Consider the following 22,336-nt stretch of genomic DNA (forward strand, 5'->3'; position numbering starts at 1 on the left):
TTAGTCTTTTAGTCATAAAGATTATTGAAATATATTCCATATTCCGCGGGCCGTATGTTGCCCATGTATGGGATAGATAGCTACGGGGATGTTGATATATCAATTGATAGCCTTGCTTGTTACGCCCAAGTCACGTTTGTTATCGATGGTCAGATTCGTTTTGACAATCCCTTGCTCGTTTATATAATTGTTTTACAGCTCCCCGCCCTGCCCGCTAATGGCCACAACACAACAGCTAATGAAGCTAGTTAGCAAACTCCCCAAATGCTTGTGACTATAAGTGTGCCTCTCCTAGCAAAGGCTACACGGACCAAACCAAAATGAGGACTTGGAGAAGTCAGCAAGTTGGACTAACGTTACAAGTTCTGAAAATGTGTGCCTTCGTCATTCATCGGTTGTTCATGTCTATGAAAGGCAGCTGTGCTGCTAGGCTAATAGCAAGTGCTAACGTTACCCAGCCGGTAAGTAACGTTAGCGCTTCCTAGCTGCTAGGTACACCGATGCTGGAATGAGACACATATTTTCAGAACTTACCACTTCAGTCCTACATCCTGGCTCACTTCCAAGTCGTCTCCTTGTTTTGTGTGAAAGTGTAAGGCAGATACGGCCGAGACGAGTGGAAATTAGCAGCGCTACCGTCGGTCGGCGGCAGTGTACTGGAGAAATGTCAACACAGGGAAGGGTGGGGGCTAGGGTGGGGGCTAGAGGGCGTGCGCGCGCTGCGGCAACGCTTTGTTGCCAGGGTAACAAGTCCTACCTGACATCACCAAAATTATGGTTCTCGCACAAAATCGGCATAAATCCATGTCATCTCGTCTACGAGAGTTCAAGGGCGGGTGGGGGGGTTCATGGGGGTAACATTAAAACACTTTGACATATTTATTTGAAGCTTAGCCCATGTTTAATATGACCATCCAAGATTGTAACAACATATATATGATACAAAATTAAGAAATGCATAATATGGCCCCTTTAAAAAGAATATTGTTAAAATATCGTATCGTATCGTTATCGTGTACCCAATATCGTGTATCGTATCGTGAAATTAGTGTATCGTGACACCCCTACTAGCTACGGCCCCTTTTCTCTAGTCCCCTTCATTGACCCGCAACACCCCCTCCCACCACCCACACCCCCTAGCCACTCCCCCTACTCACCCCTCAAATCCCGACTATCTACAACCTTCCTATCCCTGGCTTTGGCCTTTTTTACCTAGCCCCGCCCCCTTCCTTAATGGAACAGACGGACGTGAGGTCCTCCCTAGGACAAACAGCCCTCTCTGTACATTCATTCATTCAAACCTTTATTTAACCAGAAAATAAAACCCATTCAGACCGAGGTCTCTTTTTCAAGAGTGATCTGGCAGGACACATTTCACGTCAGACCAAAATAGATGTACACAAGTACAAAACACACTACAAATACAAGACTACTGTCAATAGACTACCATCCACTCGAATTGGAGAGTATTAATTACAAATTAACTATCTAAAAATACAAGCACAAATAAAACCGCACAATCAAACATGCCGCAGTGTTTGTTTTTCTCCCTTCTACCATCTTCCACTCATGATGCAGCGCATGCAGTGCATCATGAGTGCATCAGATGCACTGGCGCTTCCTATTTGCCCTTGTGTTTAGTCCGGTTTGCTTTCACACAACAAACGAACCGCGCCAGGGTTCACTTGGAAGCCAACCAAGACCTACGCTTTCAAGCGGACCAGAGTTCGCTTGTTTGTTCCGCCCCAGAGTTCGTTTGCACTTTCACACCACCCCAAACGAAGTGGACTATCCGAGGAAAGGAACTCTGGCGCGTTTAAAGCAGACCAAACAGCTTATATGAGAAAGAGACCTAAGACAGAGACAGACAGGACATACCTGGCTTTTGTGAAGCTAGCAACAATGGTTGAACTTGTCAGAAACAGCCACAATATCTCTCTGTTGGAGAAAGTACAGTTTATACATTGTAAAGCACCACAAATATTACAGCAATACACAACTGATGTTTTACTAGTGCAACTAGATAAGAAAAATTTTATTATAAAAGTGAACCTCTGGTCATCTTCATTGCCTTCCATTTCCAGGTAATTCTGCAGATCGGTCTCATCTAGCCTCCCAATTACATGTAGCTGCTCTCTCCAGGCTTCCTGCAGGTTCAGTTCAATTGAAGACTTTTTAAGACCATTATGAATGCAATTTAAGACCTATTTCACATCCATACTGGCAAAAACAAAATATGGGGGATATGAAGGAAAATCAGGCTGTGATGCTCCTGATGTGAAACTATATTGGGTGATGATGGCTGCTGGCTTTTTACAGCAGCTTTATGTTTTTCTTCTTCTGAACAGAGTACAGTGGCATTAGTGGTTATTGCGTCCATGTTGGTTTCCTTTTGTAGTTTTGTTGGTCATGGTCATGCAAGATTCTCTGGAAGACTTGTTGGCTTGGTTCGAGCTTTAAAACTCTTATAATTGGATTTATCGAAATGTGTATGGAGAAAATGGACGTGGAACTTACTTCCGGGGCAAATTACATCACGTGGCTGTTGAGCTCTATTGTGTGGCAGTGTGTTTATGTGGAGAGACGCTGCCCCCTGTCTGTATTTCCATGTTTTCACATTGTTTTGCTCTGTTCTGTGTTCTCTGTTGTGTGGTCGAACAAGGTTAACAGTAAATGGGGAGAGCGAGCAGCGCAAAACCGCTGAAACGCAGGGATTAAACGTTTTTCTCATAGTTTCACAGCGGTTATTTTATAAAAGCACAAATAATTGTATTTTCAATTTTACTTAGAACAATACATGAACAAAACTAGAACGACCGCAACGCGAACTTATGCCTCCGCCATTAGTTCATTCTTGAGTCCAAATCGTTTGAGGCAAATTGGAAAAAATTCCGTCAAGGCGCTCCTGGGATGTTGTGTTACGCGTTACAGAGCTTGGAAATTGGGTGTGTGAGGTCACAGTGACCTTGAACTTTGACCACCAAAATTTAATCAGTTCATCCTTGAGTCCAAGTGGACGCTTGAGGCAAATTCGAAGAAATTCCATCAAGATATTCCTGAGATATCGCGTTAACAAGCTCGAAAATGGCATTCGAGAGGTCACAGTGACCTTGACCTTTGATAACCAAAATGGAATCAGTTCATCCTTGCGTCCAAGTCGATGTTTGAGCCAAATCAGAAGAAATTCAATCAAGCCGTTCTTGAGATATTGCGTTAACCAACTTGGGAATGGCGTTCGTGAGGTCACAGTGACCTTGAACTTTGACCACGAAAATCTAATCAGTTCATCCTTGAGTCCAAGTCGATGTTTGAGGCAGATTTGATGAAACTCCGTCAAGGCATTCCTGAGATATCGCGTTAACAAGCTTGAAAATGGCGTTTGAGAGGTCACAGTGACCTTGACCTTTGACCACCAAAATCTAATCAGATCATCCTTGAGTCTAAGTCGATGTTTGAGGCAAATTTGATGAAATTCCGTCAAGGCGTTCCTCAGATATCGCGTTAACAAACATCGTACGGATGTACGGACGTACGGACGTACGTACGAACGTACGAATGTACGTACGTACATACGGACGGAGGGACAACCCGGATCCATAATACCTCCGGCCTGGCTATCGCCGGCGGAGGCATAACAAACGAACAGGCTCAGACACAGGAAAGGAAAAGAAAGAAAAGCATACATATAATATCAACACTCAATATTAAAACGTGGTGCTAGCAGCCGCATAGGGTGCTTATGTGCTTGTTGTAAGAGATGTTGTGCATGGGGTCCCACGCAAGGGGTCCATGAGGAACCAGCCGGGCAAGTCACCCGCCGCCCCTAACCTCATCGAGGTAGGCTAGAAACGGGTCCCAGATAGTTAAGACATTTTGTAAGTGAGTTGGTTCTCAGGGAACTGAGTCTCTCCATCTTTATAACAGAGATCATGTCCGTCAACCACAATTGAAAAGAAGGTGAAGAGGGGGACTTCCATTCCTTCAGAATGGGTTTTTAGGCAATGGTTGTCCTCAGTGTCAGAGACTGTTGCACAGCTGTAGGGAAGTCCAGAGAGGTCTCCGACCAGCCGAAGATGGCGAGTTCTGCCTCCGGATGAAGGGTTGTATTGTAGGCCTTAAGAGTACCAGTCAAATATTTTGGCTGAGCGATGTTATTGGCTGGGCACTACACGTGGCTGGCTGGGCACTACACGCCCCCACATAGGGCTCTGAACAAGTTTCCGCCCAGAAACATCCCAAGCAGAGCAAAACAATGTTAAAACATGAAAATACAGGCAGGGGGCAGTGTCTCTCCACATAAACACACTGTCACACAATTGTATAGGTCAGAAGTGATGATTGAGAGGGGAACCTTTTGTATGAGTGTATATTAGAGATGCGCGGGCTGCAGTTATAACCGCGCTGACCGCGGATATCCCGCCCCGCGGGCGGGGAGGATCATAAAAATAAAGATTCTGATTAATAGCGGATGGGTTACGGGCGGGTGAAATCATGTATCATTAATGAGGAACATTAATATTAATTAGAACACGGCTCTCTCGAATACTCGATTCTGATTGGTCAATCAACAATATTCACCGGTCATTATTTCTCGACAACCGACCGCTGCTCTGCCACACCTGGATTAATCAGTTGATAAGAGCTTTTTGTCAGCAAACACTACTAATTAGGCCAACCAGTTGCAGCTGTGGTGTCTTGTGTGCCAATTACGAATGAAACCGCTTTGCCGTTGAAAACGCTATTAAAAAATCTATTTGAATAATTATTTTTGTCAGATTATTGAATGATTTAGTTGTAGGCCGTGTTCTAAGCGGGATAATGTATATTGAGGCGGTGATTACTGGGAAATAATGACCTTCAGGTGAATCATTAAGCCCTCCGCTACGCGTCGGGCTCAATATCACCTGTCGGTCATTATTTCCCCCGTAATCACCGCCTCAATATACATTATCCCTTACTTACGTTATCTAGTATATGAATGTATTTTAAGCTTAATTTTTCGTCAGGCACATGTTAGCCGCCTATTGTTAGGTGGCAGGGACCCCCAAGGACCCAAGGCAGTAGTAAACAAATAGCCACGCAATGGCATGCCTTCTTTCCTAACTCCTTACACAGTATGGTCAATGATGTCACCAGAAAACAGGAGTCTCCACTGAAGACACCTTGGAAGAGAAGACGCAACACGCTAGTATTATTTTCCCATACAGCTCAATCCAGTCTTGATCTAAACTTAAAGCTATAGCGTTAGCCTAGTATGCTACATGGGCAAGTGCTGGACTGGATTATAATACAGCTTAGAACACGGCTCTCTTGAATACTCGATTCTGATTGGTCAATCAACAAGATTCACCGGTCATTATTTCTCGACAACCGACCGCTGCTCTGCCACACCTGGATTAATCAGTTGATAAGAGCATTTTGTCTGCAGACACTACTAATTAGGCCAACCAGTTGCAGCTGTGGTGTCTTGTGTGCCAATTATGAATGAAACCACTTTGTGTTGAAAACGCTATTAAAAAATCTATTTGAATAATTATTTTTGTCAGATTATTGAATGATTTAGTTGTAGGCCGTGTTCTAAGCGGGATAATGTATACTGAGCCGGTGATTACTGGAAATAATGACCTTCAGGTGAATGATTAAGCCCTCTGCTGCGCGTCGGGGTCAATCTCACCTGTCGGTCATTATTTCCACAGTAATCACCGGCTCAGTATACATTATCCTTTACATGTACGTTTATTTGGAGTGGACTGCAGCGATCGCACTGACAGGAGCAGAAACAGTAAATTAATCTACCCAAATCGCTCATAGCGTTGTGAAATGTCGGGTGCACAGCGGGCGCGGATCTATAAATAGTACGAAATAATTTGCGCGGATTTATGGCGGGCGGATGGCTCATGCATACACATGGATTAGGGTGGCATAAAAGCTCATCCGTGCATCTCTAGTGTATATAGTGTTTTTTGGTGAAATAGTTGCATAGTATACTTTTAAGGATTTGATTTTAGCATTTTTAAGGACCTGCAGTGGGGAGAAAACACTAGGCTACTTAACATACAGCCATCTTGATTCATATGGCAAAATGGTCTTTTAAATGGAATAAGTTTAATACACTACCTTTATAGGCGAAGTGTAGCTGAAGCTTGTATCCCACCCAGCTGCTATTTTCATGTCTGCTTGGTCAAACAAATGAAAACAAATTCAGGCATGTCATTTGAATCTGCTAGTATTACACCAACATATCATAAACCAAGGTGTGACAGACTTTCTCTTACCATATCACGTAAAAGCATTGAAAAGGGATTCCTCAAGTCAAGATTCCCAAACAAATCATTTGACTGAACATTCTAGATGCAGATGTGTCTGTTCAGCTTTTCTAAGTCTCAGAGGCCAGGACATATCTGCAGCATGACAATATTTACTTTGACACACATTTTGCCTTTACTGTAACAATTAGAAAATTGCAATAGGCCATATTGCGATTTCGATAACATTTTGATTACAGTAATTGTTCAGCCCTAAATAAAACAGTCATTAACTCATCAACTCTATCAACTTTATTAACAGTCCAGACTTGTTAATCAACTTTCCATAGCAACCCATCGAATGTGTTTCCGTGGATAATTATAGATTTTAGCCCTCGTTCACACCATACGCCGAAGCCAAGCTCAACCACGCTGAAGCCACGCAGTTTCATTTCGGCATCCTTGTTAACAGGCGAGACCATTCACACAAGCCGCACGCGTGCCACATGCTGAAGCTTCAGCCCTGCTTGTTAAAGGATGGCTTTACCGGTAATCAAACCCACTTTGTATCATCAATAATCTGGGTAATATAAGCACATGGGCAGTGATTACCTTCTCTCTCCGTTTTCCTCACGGAGATCTCCCATTTCCCTCCGTTGTGACGCGTTTTACGTCACAACGCAGCTGCGGAAGTTCTGCTGGAGAGGCAGAATCTGTCCGGAGGGCGGCTCTTATTGATTATTTTTTAAGTATGCGCACATCCAGGAGGGATCACATGGAGAGCCTTAACAAGCCTTAATGACTTGCAGCTGGTGGGGGCGGAGTTTCTGCAGGCAGCAGCAGGAGCATTTTCCTTCGTGAGGTAAACAGAGAGAGAAGGTAAAACACTGCCCATGTGCTTATATTACCGAGATTATATATGATACAAAATGGGTTGATTACCGGTAAAGCCATCCTTTAAGCGCCTGGTGTGAACAAAGGGTTAGAAAACGTGAACAAAATCGAAGGTGTTTTCACACCATCCGCCTTGGTACGACTGCTGCACTGTCAGGAAGGTGTACCAGAGTGGGAGTCAGACTGCCCTCTGAAGCTCCAGTCCCAAATTGACCTTTGACCCCATTGCCAAAAGCCCACAGTTGGCCTGAGGAGCCCAATACCAGGGTGTGACGGCTGGAAGAGCAAAACCAACAGCGAAGAAGAAAATGGATGAGATGTCAACAGTATCACAGATAGTTTTGGTACATCATAAGTATTGTGGTAAGGTTTCTCTGAATGGAATAAGCGCCAGATTATTGTAAACATGCTGTAATAATTACTTTCTGTCAGCTATAAAATGACAAAAACTGGAGGCTCTTGAATCATAATGGAATTCCAGTGCGCACATTCCTAGTCATCACCTGCCACATGCAATCTGTGAGGCAAGTCCCTCCAGGCCCTGGAGCAGCCTGGGTCCCAGTTCATTAGCAGTGGAGCCATGGCCCAGCTGCCCTTGGCTTCCCTCTCCAAAGGTGAATACCCTGCCGTCCTACAAATCACAGCAGTACATAACACGAGGAGCTAAGAAGCAGTACCATACCCACTGGAAAGATACTTTCTTTTTTTAACATTCTATAAATCAAAACATAACGTCATCTTGCAGCCAAGGTTGGGAAGCAGTGTGAAAGGAGTGAATGCCTTTTGTTACGATCAGTAGGCAGTAATTCCCTTAACTCATTGATAATGAAAATATGATACAGTAATATTTACCTATGTACATGTATTTCTGGCCGTTTGTTTGTTGATTGATGCTGAATTATTTGAGGGCAGGGCCGCCCAGAGAGATGGCAGTGCCCCTGGAAGGGTCCAGCCACTATGCCCCCCCCTCCCCCTCCCCCCACACGCGCTTTATTCATATCAACTCTGCAGCTTTCGGAGCCGACTGAAAAAAGTTTGTTAACACATTCACTGCCAGCTGTTTTTTTTTTACTGTAGGTAGCTTCTGCCAGAGGGGTTTTTTGAGGATTCTGGCTCATCTTTCAAGACCTGAGGATTCTTTTCTGCTACGATTTTGTGAACACAAAATATCTAAAAAGAACTAATAGAATGTGTGCTTTCTCTGTCTAAAAGAGTTAGTTTGTAGAGTTAGTAGTTATGTAGGCATTAGCACTTGAATACAGCATGGTTTCAGCATCTGAAAATTTAAGCTGAGATAAATAGCTTTTTGTGAAATTCGATAGAACAGTCACTTTAACCATTCATTTTTGGCATCAGTAAGACGTCAGACATCTAAACAATAGTTTTGAACAGTAATTTCCTCCATAACAGCAGGAAACACCCCTCTCCTTCAAACTCCTCCCTCCGTGTGTGTTCTTCTTGGCTGCAGCGGGCGTGTCACAAGCTCGTTTCTGTTGCTGCTGTAACCTCGCGTCACCAGGCTCACTGCTTTGCTGCTGTGCCTGTCTGCTGGCGGCCGCTGCGCAAGTCTGGATGGGCTCGCTCGTTTCTTGGAGTTTCGGTTGAGAGCTTTGATGAAGCTTTTGCGATTCTGGTCTTATTTATGCTGCGTGTTTCAAAGTGTGTTCCACCCGTAATCTATTATGCAAATTTGCAATCCCTCACCGCCAGCAATCAGCGCGAAAGCGAAAGCGTTTTCGCCAATCCATTCTACAGTATGAGAATGGTTTCATCGCGCGTTCCCCTGCAGTTTTGGCTCTGCTTTTTCTAGTCTGGGAGAGCACTGTCGCCACTTAGTGGGTCGGTGGAATGGGTTGTACACGTTCGGTGGCTCCAATATTTATATAAGAGATGTAAAAGGGTTAGATGCACATCCCACGGTCAAAAAAAAAAAATCTTTTTTTTGACGTATTAACACGTTGAGTGCCATAGCCGAGATATCTCGTCTTACATAATCCAATGGTTAAGTGCCATAGACGAGCTATCTCGTCTTACATAAACATTTTTTCTTTTGACGGTGGGACATCAATCAACTCCTTTTACGTCTTCTATATCACTATTGGGAGGAAGAGAATGTGTATAATCTATTTTACCGACCACTAAGTGGCGACAGTTCTCTCCCAAGACAGAGAGAAGCCACAGCCAGCCACAGCCAGAGCAGCCAGCCAGCGCGCTGGAGAAAGCCACAGTGTAATTTTCAAGGAAGCAGCTCGGCGAAAACTCCCTCGATCCCACACACACACACACACACACACACACACACACACACACACACACACACACACACACACACACGCGCGCGCGCGCGCGCGCGCGCGCGCACACACACACACTCGAGCACCCCCGCGCATAAATAAGACCAGAATCGCAAAAGCTTACTCAAACCTCAAGAAACAGTTTTTACAGTCCAGACGGCCGCGGAGAATCCTTCCCCCGCAGCACAGACGGAGGGAGGAGCCCGGAGACACACACACACTCTCTCCCTCTCTCTCCCCCTCCCCCCAGTCCCGAGAGAGAGAGAGAGGAGAGAGAGAGAGAGAGAGAGAGAGAGAGAGAGAGCACACACAGAGCGGGAGACAGACACGCCGCGGGGGCAAAGAACGGACAGAGATCCCCTCCCCCCAGAGCCGCAGAGCAACGCGCGGACACACACACACACACACACACACACACACACACACACAATACAGTATACAGTCTCGCCCAAGGGCACCCACAATCACAGGCAGGTGACTGTTCTGCTGTTTGATTGAATTTCACAAAACTGCGATTATCTCAGCTTGCTGTCTCATACGCTAAAACCATGCTGTACTCAACGGCTAATATCTACATAACTACTAACTCTGCAAACTAACTCTTTTAGACAGAGAAAGCACACATTCTATTAGTTATTTTTAGATGATTGGTGTTCACGAAGTCTTAACAGAAAAGAATCCTCGGCTGTTGTAAAATGAGCCAGAATCCTCAAAAAAAAACCTGGCACAACTTACCTACAGGATTGAAAAAATGGCTGGCACTCAATGTGTTAACACGTCATTGGCAGTCAACCGTTGGATTTTTTTTGACGTATTAACACGTCATTGGCAGTGAACGTGTTAACAGATTATTATTTGGGTCTAAAGCCCTTGCCTGCTCCCGCTTTTTTTTTGCCTTGCGATTTTGGCATCCTGGCTTTTGTTTTGCTCCTGGCATTTTGCCATCACCAGTCTTGTTTTGTTTGCTATCACGTGTCTGTGTTGTGTGTTACACCATAAATGGTCCCTCTAGCTGCTGCTGCCCCAAGCAAAATGGTCCGCCCCAAGCCTGCCTTGTTCTTCTTCTTCTTTTGGCTTTCCGGCAGACCAGATGCCTTGCGGCACATTGCTGCCTCTCACTGCACTGGTCGGATGGGGGATTACATCAGAATGGCACTATTTTCCACAGGAGCACTCCTGCCCAAGCATGCCTTGCCTTGTTACTGCTGCTGTGTTTTGTGTATTTGTTCGACTCCTTGCAAAAAATAAATTAGTTGCCGCATTTTCAGGATGGGAGATATATTTTAGTGTTAAAAAAATAATAAATAAATAAAATTGCCTGGGTCCAGCGCCCCCCCTAGTGGCGACGCCCCTGGAAGCTTACCCCTTTACCCCCCCTTATGGGCGGACCTGTTTGAGGGACATAAGTTTGGAGAGGAAAAGGAGAGTGTGAGCAGGAAGGGAGGACAGGGACACAAGGAGATCAGAGGAGCTAGAAATTAGGTGGACATTTTCTACACCATTTATGTTTTAGTCCTGCCTTTTGGTGGGGCGCAACTGAACGTGTGAGGCTTGGACGGCTCTCACATCTCACAGAGCTGGCCAAGAGGGTCAGACCCCCTTTTCACCAAACGCGAGCATACGCGATAAACTCGCATGTACTCGCACTCGCCCTGTCAAGCCCTGCCCCGCTGCTGCAGCTTGGTTGGCTGCCTGCTGTATTTCCGTCTTCAATTGGTCTATTTCGGTTTTGGCCCCTCCTCTCTTCTTGTCGCTTGCAATGTCCTGACGGCAGGTATCCCAGCATGCTTTGCAAGCTGGTGAGCGACAAGATGCCAGCGATGGAAGGAGGGGCATTTCGAAATTGACCATTTGAAGATGGAAATACAGCAAGGCAGCCTGCCATGCTGTAGCAGCGGGGCAGGGCTGACAGGGCGAGTGCGAGTACATGCGAGTTTATCGCGGTCGGTGTGTAGGGCTACGTTCACACAGGGCACCCAAGCCTTGCCTACGCCTTGCCTTTACCCACGCTTTTAAATAGGCGTCAATGAGGCGTCAATGAGGCTGTGTACACCGGGCGCCTCAACGTGAACCTTGCGTGTACCCACGCCTCGCCTGAGCTGCGCCGATTTTATCGTTTAGGTGTGAGTTCTATTTTCAAGCCGACTAGGCGCGTGAAGGCAGACTTCTTTTGTCAAGCCATGAAGGAAAAACGTGACAATATCCATGGGAAATGGCAAAGTCAACTGAATTTCAAAATAAAATGGTGTTACTACAACAGTGTTGTAGCAGAGAGAGAGAGAGAGAGTGATTGACGGGTGGCTATCATGTGGGGCTTTCTCCCCGTCAGTAAACAAATCTTCAGGAGAGAGAATAGCGACCGAAGAAGCAAGATGGACAATGAAAAGTTAATCCACTTAGTACAACAGCATCCAGTTCTCTATGAACTTATTTTACCTACCCATGATAATTCGGGACCACACGTGACAAAAAAAAACACTCGGGAGAGAGGAGAGGCGCTTGTAACTCGGCTCAGGTTCAGCGTGGAATAGGCGTGCAGTGTGATGGCAAAAGCGTGTAATAGGTTCACGCGCAGCTCAAGGTCTGTAGGCGTGGGTTGAGGCAAGGCAAGGCGTAGGTGCCCTGTGTGAACGTTAGAGCTGCCGAAAATAATCGATTCAGAGATGCATCGCGATGCTTAACACGTTCACTGCCATTGACGAGATATCTCGTCTTAAAAAATCCAACGGTTGACTGCCAATGACGAGATATCTCGTCTTAAAAAAAAAAAAAAAAAATTTGACGGTGGGACGTGGATCAACGCCCCCCACGTCTCCTATAAAAATATTGGAGCCACCGAACGTGTACAACCCATTCCACCGACCCACTAAGTGGCGACAGTGCTCTCCAGACTAGAAAAAGCCGAGCCAAAACTGCAGGGGAACGCGCGAGGAAACCATTCTCTCATACTGTAAAATGGATTGGCGAAAACGCTTTTGCTTTCGCGCATTATCGCGCTGGGAGCTGGCGGTGGGGGATTGCAAATTTGCATAATAGATTATGCGTGCAACACACTTTGAAACACCGGCAGAAAGCCCACAATCGCACGCAGCTTCATTGCAGCTGAGCTCACAACCGAAACGACTCATGCAGACTCGCCCAAAGAGCAGCCACCAGCAGCCAGGCAGCACAGACAGGCAGAGCCTCGCTTGTGACAAACGCTGCAATGCCACCAGAGACACACCCACGGAGGGAGAAGTTTGAAGGAGAGGGGGGTTTCCTGCTGCTATGGAGGAAATTACTGTTCAAAACTATTGTTTAGATGTCTGACGCCAAAAATAAATGGTTAAAGTGACTGTTCTATCGAATTTCACAAAAAGCCATTTATCTCAGAATACATTTTCAGACGCTGAAACCATGCTGTATTCTACTGCTAATGCCTACATAACTACTAACTCTACAAACTAACTCTTTTAGACAGAGAAAGCACACATTCTATTAGTTCTTTTGAGATCATTTGTGTTCACAAAATCTTAGCAGAAAAGAATCCTCGGCTCTTGAAAGATGAGCCAGAATCCTAAAAAAAAAAACTTGGCAGAACCTACCTACAGTATTGAAAAAACGGCTGGCAGTGAATGTGTTAATAAGACGATTCTGAATCGATTAACAAATATCAAAAATCGATTATTTAAAAAAAAAAAAAAAAAAAAAAATTATAATCAAATAAAATAGAATGTAAGTACATGCAGTTGTTTATTTTAATTATGGATCATAATACAATGCAATTCCAAATGCACTTTTATTTTAAAAGTAGCCACACAGTGAGAAAAAAGAAAGTGAGAAAAAATAAATCATGTATTGCGGAAAAAGTGATGCATCGATTTAAGATGCATCGAGATGCATCGGAGATGCATCGAGAGTAGGGATGCACACAATTAATCGAAACTCGATTAATTGCTTGTTAAGGATTTACTCGAGCAAAGAAAAATTACTCGATCAAAACAAAAACAAAAAGCAACGCATGAAATGGTGTTTTCAAATCATTTTTCAATGATCCTCCAGAGGGCGCAACGATATCACTGTAACATACTGTGTTCTGCATGTATGCGAGGCTGTGTGTTTGTCCCCTCGAGACTTGCCGTAGTGAGGAAGTGAGGGATTTTGTTGACACGCAAGCTGGTGTGTGTGCTAACCTATGGTGCTAAACGCTAGGAGCTAACTGAGAATGAATGTGGAAACGTAACGTTACAGCCTGACTCTCGTTTATTGTTTTAACAAAGTGTAAGTAATAGGCGGACCCGGACACACATCACTATAGCCCTTTTCAGACAAGTCATAAGATGCTGTCAAGTAGAACAGTGTTCATTCGGATAAATTGGCTTGCCTGGAGTAACCTCGCGTCACAATCTGCGTGGGTAATAAGTGAGCCCCTGCGCGGGCGTGACGGGGATTCTGGGCAAATGTTGACATGTTAAAAAGGTTATGCCTCCACGTTTTTATGCGTTTCATAGCGTAGGCTATGCAATGCTGTGAGAAATATACAATACGTTGCTGCTGCATAAATAAACGTTGTATTGAGGAAAAAACGCATTTATGGTTTGGAAAATTTTGTATTTTTAATTACAATTAATCGATTGATTGATTGTTAACGTTAGCAATGATCGAGTTTGGAATTTGCGGAAAATGTGCATCCCTAATCGAGAGGCATCGTATAATCGAATCGAATCGAATCGTAGACTTGTATAATCGAATCGTATCGAATCATGAGATCAGTGAAGATGCACAGCTCTAGTGAACGTAGCGTAAGGCCCGTCAGAGCGACCAGCCGGCCCGGTGAAGCAGCTGACTATGCCAGTCACCCTGCACCATCGACAGGTAATTCAGCTATACTTCAACAGTCAAACGCCCTACTCTTCATGTAATCTTTGTCAATTCATGTTACAAATGGTCGATGATAATAATATACCTCTAGACACGAGTTTAATTGAGAAGTTATTGCTATTGACAAAGTGGTGATACAAAGAGTATACAAATTTAAGTTTTTGGGTGTCATATTAGACCATAGGTTTAGCTGGAAACCCCACATAAATTATTTGTGTTCTAAGATGGCCAAGAGCATTGGGATTTTGAGTAAAATTAAGAATATTCTAAATGATAAAACATTGTATACTCTATATTGTGCATTGATATTGCCATATTTGAATTTTTGTCTATAAGTGTGGGGCAACACTTATAAGAGCTCCCTACATAGAATATGCATCCTGCAGAAAAGAGCATTAAGAATTATTCACAATGCTGAGTTTCGTGAACACACCAATCCACTTTTCCTAAAGTCACAAACATTAAAATTCATAGATCTGGTGAAACTTAGAACTGTTCAAGTAATGTTTAAAGCAGAAAAGAAATTACTCCCAGGAAACCTCCAAAGCTTGTTGAAAGAAGGAGACGTATGGTATAACCTAAGAAGTAAAGGTAACTTAAAACATCCTTGTGTTCGTACCACACTAAAAAGTATGTGTATTTCTGTCTGTGGTGTCGCTTTGTGGAATGAATTGGGTCAGGAGATCAGGCAGTGTAAAAGTATGTCACAGTTTAAGAAGAAATATAAGAATATTATTTTTGAGAAATACAGAAATGAGGGATGAAGGTGATCATTTGGTGATGATGGTCATGATGTTGGTGATGATGACAACATGTAGATGTTTATAACCATGATGGTGGTGATGATGTAAATGCTTTTGTGAATTTGCTTCTTATTTTATTTACTTATTTTAAATATAAGATTTAAAATCTTATTGTTGAAGTAGGGGCAGGATAAGATAAGCATTGTGCTTCTTCCTGCTCCTTCTCGAACATAACTATTGTCTTTCATATATTTTTTTATTATTCAAATTTGTTGTTTGTTTATGATTGATCTTTTACTGTTTTGTGTTTTATTGTTTGAGATAAATAAAGAAATTAAATTAAATTAAATTAAATGGACATATATAGACATTTGTCACACTTTGTTAAAACAGCAGAGTGTGCCGCTCCACAGCTTATGAAGGAAGCAGTGTGAAAGAGGAGTGAATACCTTTGTTAAAACAGCACAGTGTGAAAGGAGTGAATACCTTTGTTAAAACAGCACAGTGTGAAAGGAGTGAATACCTTTGTTTAAACAGCATTTGCCGCTCCACAGCTTATGAAGGAAGCAGTGTGAAAAAGGAGTGAATACCTTTGTTAAAACAGCACAGTGTGAAAGGAGTGAATACCTTTGTTAAAACAGCAGAGTGTGAAAGGAGTGAATACCTTTGTTAAAACAGCACAGTGTGAAAGGAGTGAATACCTTTGTTAAAACAGCACAGTGTGAAAGGAGTGAATACCTTTGTTAAAACAGCACAGTGTGAAAGGAGTGAATACCTTTGTTAAAACAGCAGAGTGTGAAAGGAGTTAATACCTTTGTTAAAACAGCACAGTGTGAAAGGAGTGAATACCTTTGTTAAAACAGCACAGTGTGAAAGGAGTGAATACCTTTGTTAAAACAGCAGAGTGTGAAAGGAGTGAATACCTTTGTTAAAACAGCACAGTGTGAAAGGAGTGAATACCTTTGTTAAAACAGCACAGTGTGAAAGGAGTGAATACCTTCAGGGCTCCAGAGTGCGTGTATTTACACACATTTTCCCACCTTAAAATCATAAATATTTTCATAACACGCACTGGTATGTGCACCTTGGAATTTGTAGTGTCTTTCTCTCTCTCTCACCCTACTCTTGTCCCACAGCGTGCGTCAAGCTAAATCTCTCACATAGAAAGAAAGGGGAAATACAAAAATAAAACTTGCTTCTGAGTGCTTTAGACTTGGGCCGAATCGTTTTACTTTGAAAATCCGACTGGAAGTCGTATCGTCCTTATCGCTAGTAGAACACACACAGGACAGTCCGCAGCCAGCCATCCATTGCCAGACTCACTCGTACCGGAATCGGAGTCACAAACAGATGGAATTCAAATGTATCAGATGGTGGTTTTGTATGCGGGAGACAAAGCTACAACTTCAGCAGACGAGTTCTGACTAACGTTAGGTTGACTGGCATGACAATGACATCTTAGCGTCTAATGTTAGCATCGCTAGCGGGATGCTAGCTAACTATCAAGCAAATTCTGGGATTACTAACGTTACCAACATGTCATTCAAGATCGCTAAAATGTGTTGTTGACATTAATATGACTATGCTGTCTGTTAAAGTTAGCCCATCTAAGAGCAGCTATCTGCTACGTTTTTTCACTGTCTGCAGTGCACAGTGAGACTTCACAGCACACTGTGGGATATGTCACTACACTAATCACAGTAATGTGAACGTCCACAATCATGACCACCATTACATAATGTTAGGCAAACTACAGATGACTATATTATAATATAGTAAATGGTTATTGAGTCATTCTTATCTGGTAAGACATTCATCGTGAGAATGGTAGCCTACTAAATTGTAATGTAGAGATTAATCATTGTGTCCTTAAATGTGCTCCTAACTTTTTCAACTTAGGAGCATAATGTAAGGTGATAATCACATCACAGACACCCAGTTCATAAATGCTGCAATACAAAGGCTCCCATTAGTGGGCCATAGGCTCAATCCCCACTGTGTTAACTCGGTTGGTGATAGTGACTTTAACAGACGTTTATTGACATGAAAATCTTTGATCGTATCATTTAATAATTTGCCAATATGTATAAAAAATGACAAAGAAGGTAATGCTTAAAATGTATTATTGCGGTGCCAAAAGGCATGGTGAAAAATGTGGGTGCACCTAAATTATGTGCTGGTGCACCCAAATTAAAAAGTAAGGTGGTGTAAAAAGTCAGTCTGGAGCCCTGACCTTTGTTAAAACAGCAGAGTGAAAGGAGTGAAAACCTTTGTTAAAACAGCAGTGTGCCACAACAGCTTATGAAGGAAGCAGTGTGAAAGAAGTGAATACCTTTGTTAAAACAGCTGAGTGTGCCGCTCCACAGCTTAAGAAGGAGACTCCCAGCGCTCTGAGGGCAGGGACCATACAGATGTTGAACCTGCCTGTTAAAGACAGCAACAAATGTGTTTAGGCATTGAGACGGAAAACATGCTAATTTCAAAATGATGACCAATGACATTTTTCCCCTCGTAATAATACTGTTTGTTTCAATCAATCACTTAATAAAAGTCATGCATGTTCCTTACAAGCACATACACACTTTGTGTGGTTAGTAGCACCACGTTGTAATATCGATTGTCTAATATATATCCATTGTTTTGTTTTTGTTTATTAGGGTTTTAGTTTTAGGTTTTTTTCCTTTTCTTTTCCGGTATCTGATTTTTTTTTATTACATTGGTGCTAAATAGACAGACTGGTGGAATTTGTTTTCACACACACACACACACACACACACACACACACACACACACACACACACACACACACACACACACACACACACACACACACACACACACACACACAGTTGCTAATATAACTTTTTTAAGCAGGTATAAATATTAGATTCACTATTTAGACAGGCATAAATTCTGACCTGTACTACAAAGAATTAAAAGTTGACAGCCATATTTTTTATATTATGCCTCTCAGTTTCATTACGTCTAATCATATGCAAAGACTAGTAATTTGTGCTTGTGAGCATCCATCCCTATATAGTAACTTTGCACCATTCTCATCCACCCTGTTGAGCCCCAGCTGGCCAGCTTTATTGGCCCCACAGCAGTACACCAGGCCTGGGAGTGTGAGGACCAGGGTGTGGGCCCCTCCTGCCGAAATCTGGGACACTGCTATCCCAGTCAGAGACATCACCATGGCCGGCGTGGGCTGCAGTGACACCTCCTTCCCCAGACCCAGCTGCCCATGACTGTTCAAACCCCAGGAGAAGACACTTCCTCCTGGAAAGTGGAACAAAGAATAATCAAATCAAATCAAATCAAATGTTGTTTTATATAATCACAAGCCACATTTGTGGCAATGAGATGTAATACGTCTTTCTGTGTATGAGAAGACTGCAGAATTTACAAGATCATTTCTAGATATGATCTTATGGTGTGAAAATTCGGTACTGCATCGGTGATGTCACAATGCCTCCTTGTGTGTGTCTGTGCCCCCCTATGACATCACTGACTGTGTGTGTGTGTGTGTGTGTGTGTGTGTGTGTGTGTGTGTGTGTGTGTGTGTGTGAGTGTGTGTTTGTGACATGACTGATCAGTCTTGTCACAATGCCTCCTTGTGTGTGTCTGTGACATCACTGATCAGGCTTGTCACAATGCCTCCTTGTGTGTGTGTGTGTGTGTGTGTGTGTGTGTGTGTGTGTGTGTGTGTGTGACTTATGACATCACTTTTCACATCATCACTGATGACATCATCACTTATGACATCACTGATGACATCACATCATTATTAATTAATTAGCCTAATTAAAAATGCAGGCTCCGTCAGGTCACCCGCACCGGTGCCCTTTACACACCCTGAAAGTTTCAGCCCGATCACACGTAAAACTGCATAGCTGTGGCCGGACACAGAACTTGAAACATTGCCCACATACTCAATTTTACAGTATATCCTATATACTATGGGCTCGCGCGGCCTCGACCGCCCTGCAGCTGCCCGCCGCTGCGCATCGCATACACAGCTCGGCCACCACGTGGCCTCACCTGCACTATGACATCACTGATGACATCATCACTGATGACATCCTCACTGAACTTATGACATCACTGATGACATCATCATTAGGTAATTAGGGCAATCACCTAATAAAAAAATCCGGCTCCATCAGGTCACCCGCACAGGTGCTCTTTACACCCCCTGAAAGTTTCAGCCCGATCGCACGTAAAACACCATAGCCGTGGCCGGACAGAATTATGCTCACATGCACACACACACACGGACACTTCTCCTTCTTACAGACAACCTGAAACCATAATGCCTCCAGCCTGGCTATAGGCATAATCATTTTGCAGGTTTTCCAGGAGTTTGGAACCCCTGTGGAGGGAATCTGTGGTGTAAGTATAACATTCTATAGTTTATATTTCCTTCTGGTGAGAATGAGATATAAATCCTGAGTTTATGGCATGTTGCGTCTGTGGCTCATTGAGGCTACAGGATTGTTAAGAACACTGTTTATGGGTGCACTTTTTTTGGGAGTGACCATGACCAAACTCATACCAACTCGTGTTTAGCTTTGGCATGCTCAACCAGAGTTTCTCTGGCTTGAGCCGATTTCCCCAACCCCATTAGTTTCTTACCTTTAGTCAAGGCCAAAGAATGGGAGTTTCCACAAGCAACTTGAATCACTGGTATTGGCAGATGTATGTCAACCGGACTGTATGTTAATAGGAAAATCATACATTAGCAAATAAAAAAGAACATTTCTTAATACACAGGTGTCTTTATTTTATGTAATGTTTTATGTTCACAAGTTGCTTTTGCCTCTTCTGAAAGTCGTCTTATGAATGACAGGGTTTCCTCTATATGCATTTAGTAGCGGCGGCCCCCCGCTGCTAAATCCTGGCCATCACTGCTTCAAAATAAGATAACATATTTTGGGGGGGACCTGGCCAAGAAAAGCAGCATGAAGTTACAGATGCTACAAACAAACATGACATTATATAAGATCACTTTTATAGAGAAATAAATGGTGCAAAGCACAAACTGTTATAGAAAAGTAAATCCGCACAATTCTCCCGGCCGGCGGCGGCACACGACACGCGCTGACCCTATAGCCTTTTCCCAGATGCGTACCGGAAAATTACCTGTAAGTCAATATCGGACATTTCCCTTCACACCTGGGCGCTCGCATGTGGGAATATAGCAGCGAAATTGCCTGTATGTTGGGGGGCGGGGCGGCACTGCAGAGCGGGTGGGGAGTGACGTGTCGGCAAAACTCCGATGGTGAAATAAGTTTGCTTGTCACACAATAAATCACACTCGTTTAACTTAAGAGGGCATGTATGTTGTATCATTCACATTCGCTAACCAGTCTTTGAACTGAAATATTTGAAGAAGTTGGGATCCGTGTCTGAGAGAAATAGCCTGGCTGGTTCGATGTTTATCCGTTCACCTGCGTCGCGTTGAAGCACTTTTTACAGACTGGCTTCGTTTGATGTGTCCGGGCTTGCCTTCGCTGTTGGCAACGTAAGCAAAATACTTCCACATTTCGCTTCGTGCATTTGCTTCGTCTGTGTCCCTGTCGGGCTGTGACTGAAGGAGGAGGACTCAAGGACTGTGGCCAGAGAGCGAGCAGGCAGCAGAGAGGGGAGAGGGGGAAATCAGCACGCCCACACATGAAGCTGACATACCGCTCTTATTATCACAAGATCATTTCGCCAGTTTGATTTAATGTGCGCGAATGATTAGATTATGCCCGCTGGAACATTAAGCAACGTGTGTGTTGTGTACACCTCGCCCATGAGAGAAGGACCGGTGTCGCGGCAAATGACTGGACCCGTTCTATACTTGTGTTCCTGATCGCGCATACCGCTCTTCTGACTGGCTCGAAACTGGTGAAATGTCCGCGATGACGGGGTCGCGCTTATACCGGAAAACAACTTTCACACATGAAGGCATTAGACCACGTTCCGGTCATTTAGCGGTAAAAAGCGCATGTGGGAAAACGGCTTATGTGAACCTGTGTTCTTAAAATGTACCTATAGGCCTAATTCCACACTAAAAGAAACAGGGACAATTTGGACGTGTTGTTATTTATAAGTTATAGCATTGATTTTCTTTGTCTGGCCCACTTGAGAGCTAATTGGGTCCAGTGTGTTCCGTGAACTAAAATGAGTCTGACACCCGTGACGGCCTGCACAAGCTAGACAATAATGCTACATTTGCAATTAGCCAACATTCAAATTCTGACAAGTGAGGATAATTTTACCTGCATGTAAAAATGTGTTAATGTCCATGCTTATTTTTAGGCGATCTTAATGCCACACTAAAATATCTTCTATAGACTTCTATAGGGATCTTTTTACAGATCTTGCAAAAAGGTAAAAGAAAAAGGCACGCACATCCAAAAGTTAAAAGTTAAAAGCAGGTGCAGGACCCAGATGCTGCTCCCAAAATGTATTCAGGAAGGGCTTTGCCCCGAAACGTCACACGCTTGTGGTAACTGAATACATTTTGGGAGCAGCATGGGACTTTGCAGACTCTACTTCTCGTCTCATCTTCTTTACAGAACTTGCCTTGGCCATTCGGACGCTGTGTCGAGGGGACGGCCCAGCTGTCCGTCCCTCCCGCTTCCCCAAGAGATGACCTCTCCACCACGCACAGCAAGACTGTGGTCCTGACCGCAGGCCACCGCCCACACATTGCCGGCCAGAAACTCAACACAGCCTGGCACAGGACAACAGAGAGAGAAGGAAAGACAGAAAGACAGAGAAGTATGCATACATTCACTAAATAAAACCAAACAAAAATCATCCCAATGAGATTAGTGACAGGAAATCTGCTAGTTTAGGCTACTAGGCATCTTGCGGTAGATTCCTAGGCTCGCTCGCCCACCCTGCAGCTTGCTGAGCTGGCCCTGCAGCTTGCATATGCAGCTCAGCCACTGCGCGGCCTCGACCGCCTGCAGCTCGACCGCTGTGCGGGCTCACTTGCTCCCTCACCTGCTGTGCGGGCTCACTTACTCTTATGACATCACTGATGACCACTGCACGTCGCAGCCTCACCTGCTCTAGAACATCACTGATGACATCATTACAGATGACATCACTGATGACAATTAGGGCAGTCACCTAATTAAAAAATCCAGCTCCGTCAGGTCACCCATTATCACTAATGACATCATCACTGATGACATCATCACTGAACTAACACTATAGCCTCAGGCTTAAGCTGCGTTCACACCGACCTATTAAAGTTTGTCGCTGGCGTCGAGTTTACATACAAAGTCAATGCAAACGAGCG

General features: G+C 43.8%; 1 protein-coding gene across 1 annotated transcript in view; it reads right to left on the bottom strand.

The window, feature by feature from the left end:
• Positions 1-21,896, bottom strand: part of LOC310795687 (putative E3 ubiquitin-protein ligase HERC6) — a gene marked incomplete at both ends in the record, with an annotated part of 100,829 nt that extends 78,933 nt beyond the window's left edge. Inside the window, 8 exon segments of the mRNA XM_083657756.1 lie at positions 637-656; positions 7,265-7,415; positions 7,643-7,770; positions 17,369-17,460; positions 18,088-18,315; positions 19,672-19,748; positions 21,610-21,760; positions 21,890-21,896. Coding sequence (XP_083513882.1) covers positions 637-656; positions 7,265-7,415; positions 7,643-7,770; positions 17,369-17,460; positions 18,088-18,315; positions 19,672-19,748; positions 21,610-21,760; positions 21,890-21,896 — 854 coding nt within the window.
• Positions 21,897-22,336: the final 440 nt, after the last annotated feature.

The sequence above is a fragment of the Poromitra crassiceps genome (genome assembly GCF_964638095.1).
Source record: "Poromitra crassiceps genome assembly, chromosome: 21".
Lineage (NCBI taxonomy): Eukaryota > Metazoa > Chordata > Actinopteri > Beryciformes > Melamphaidae > Poromitra > Poromitra crassiceps.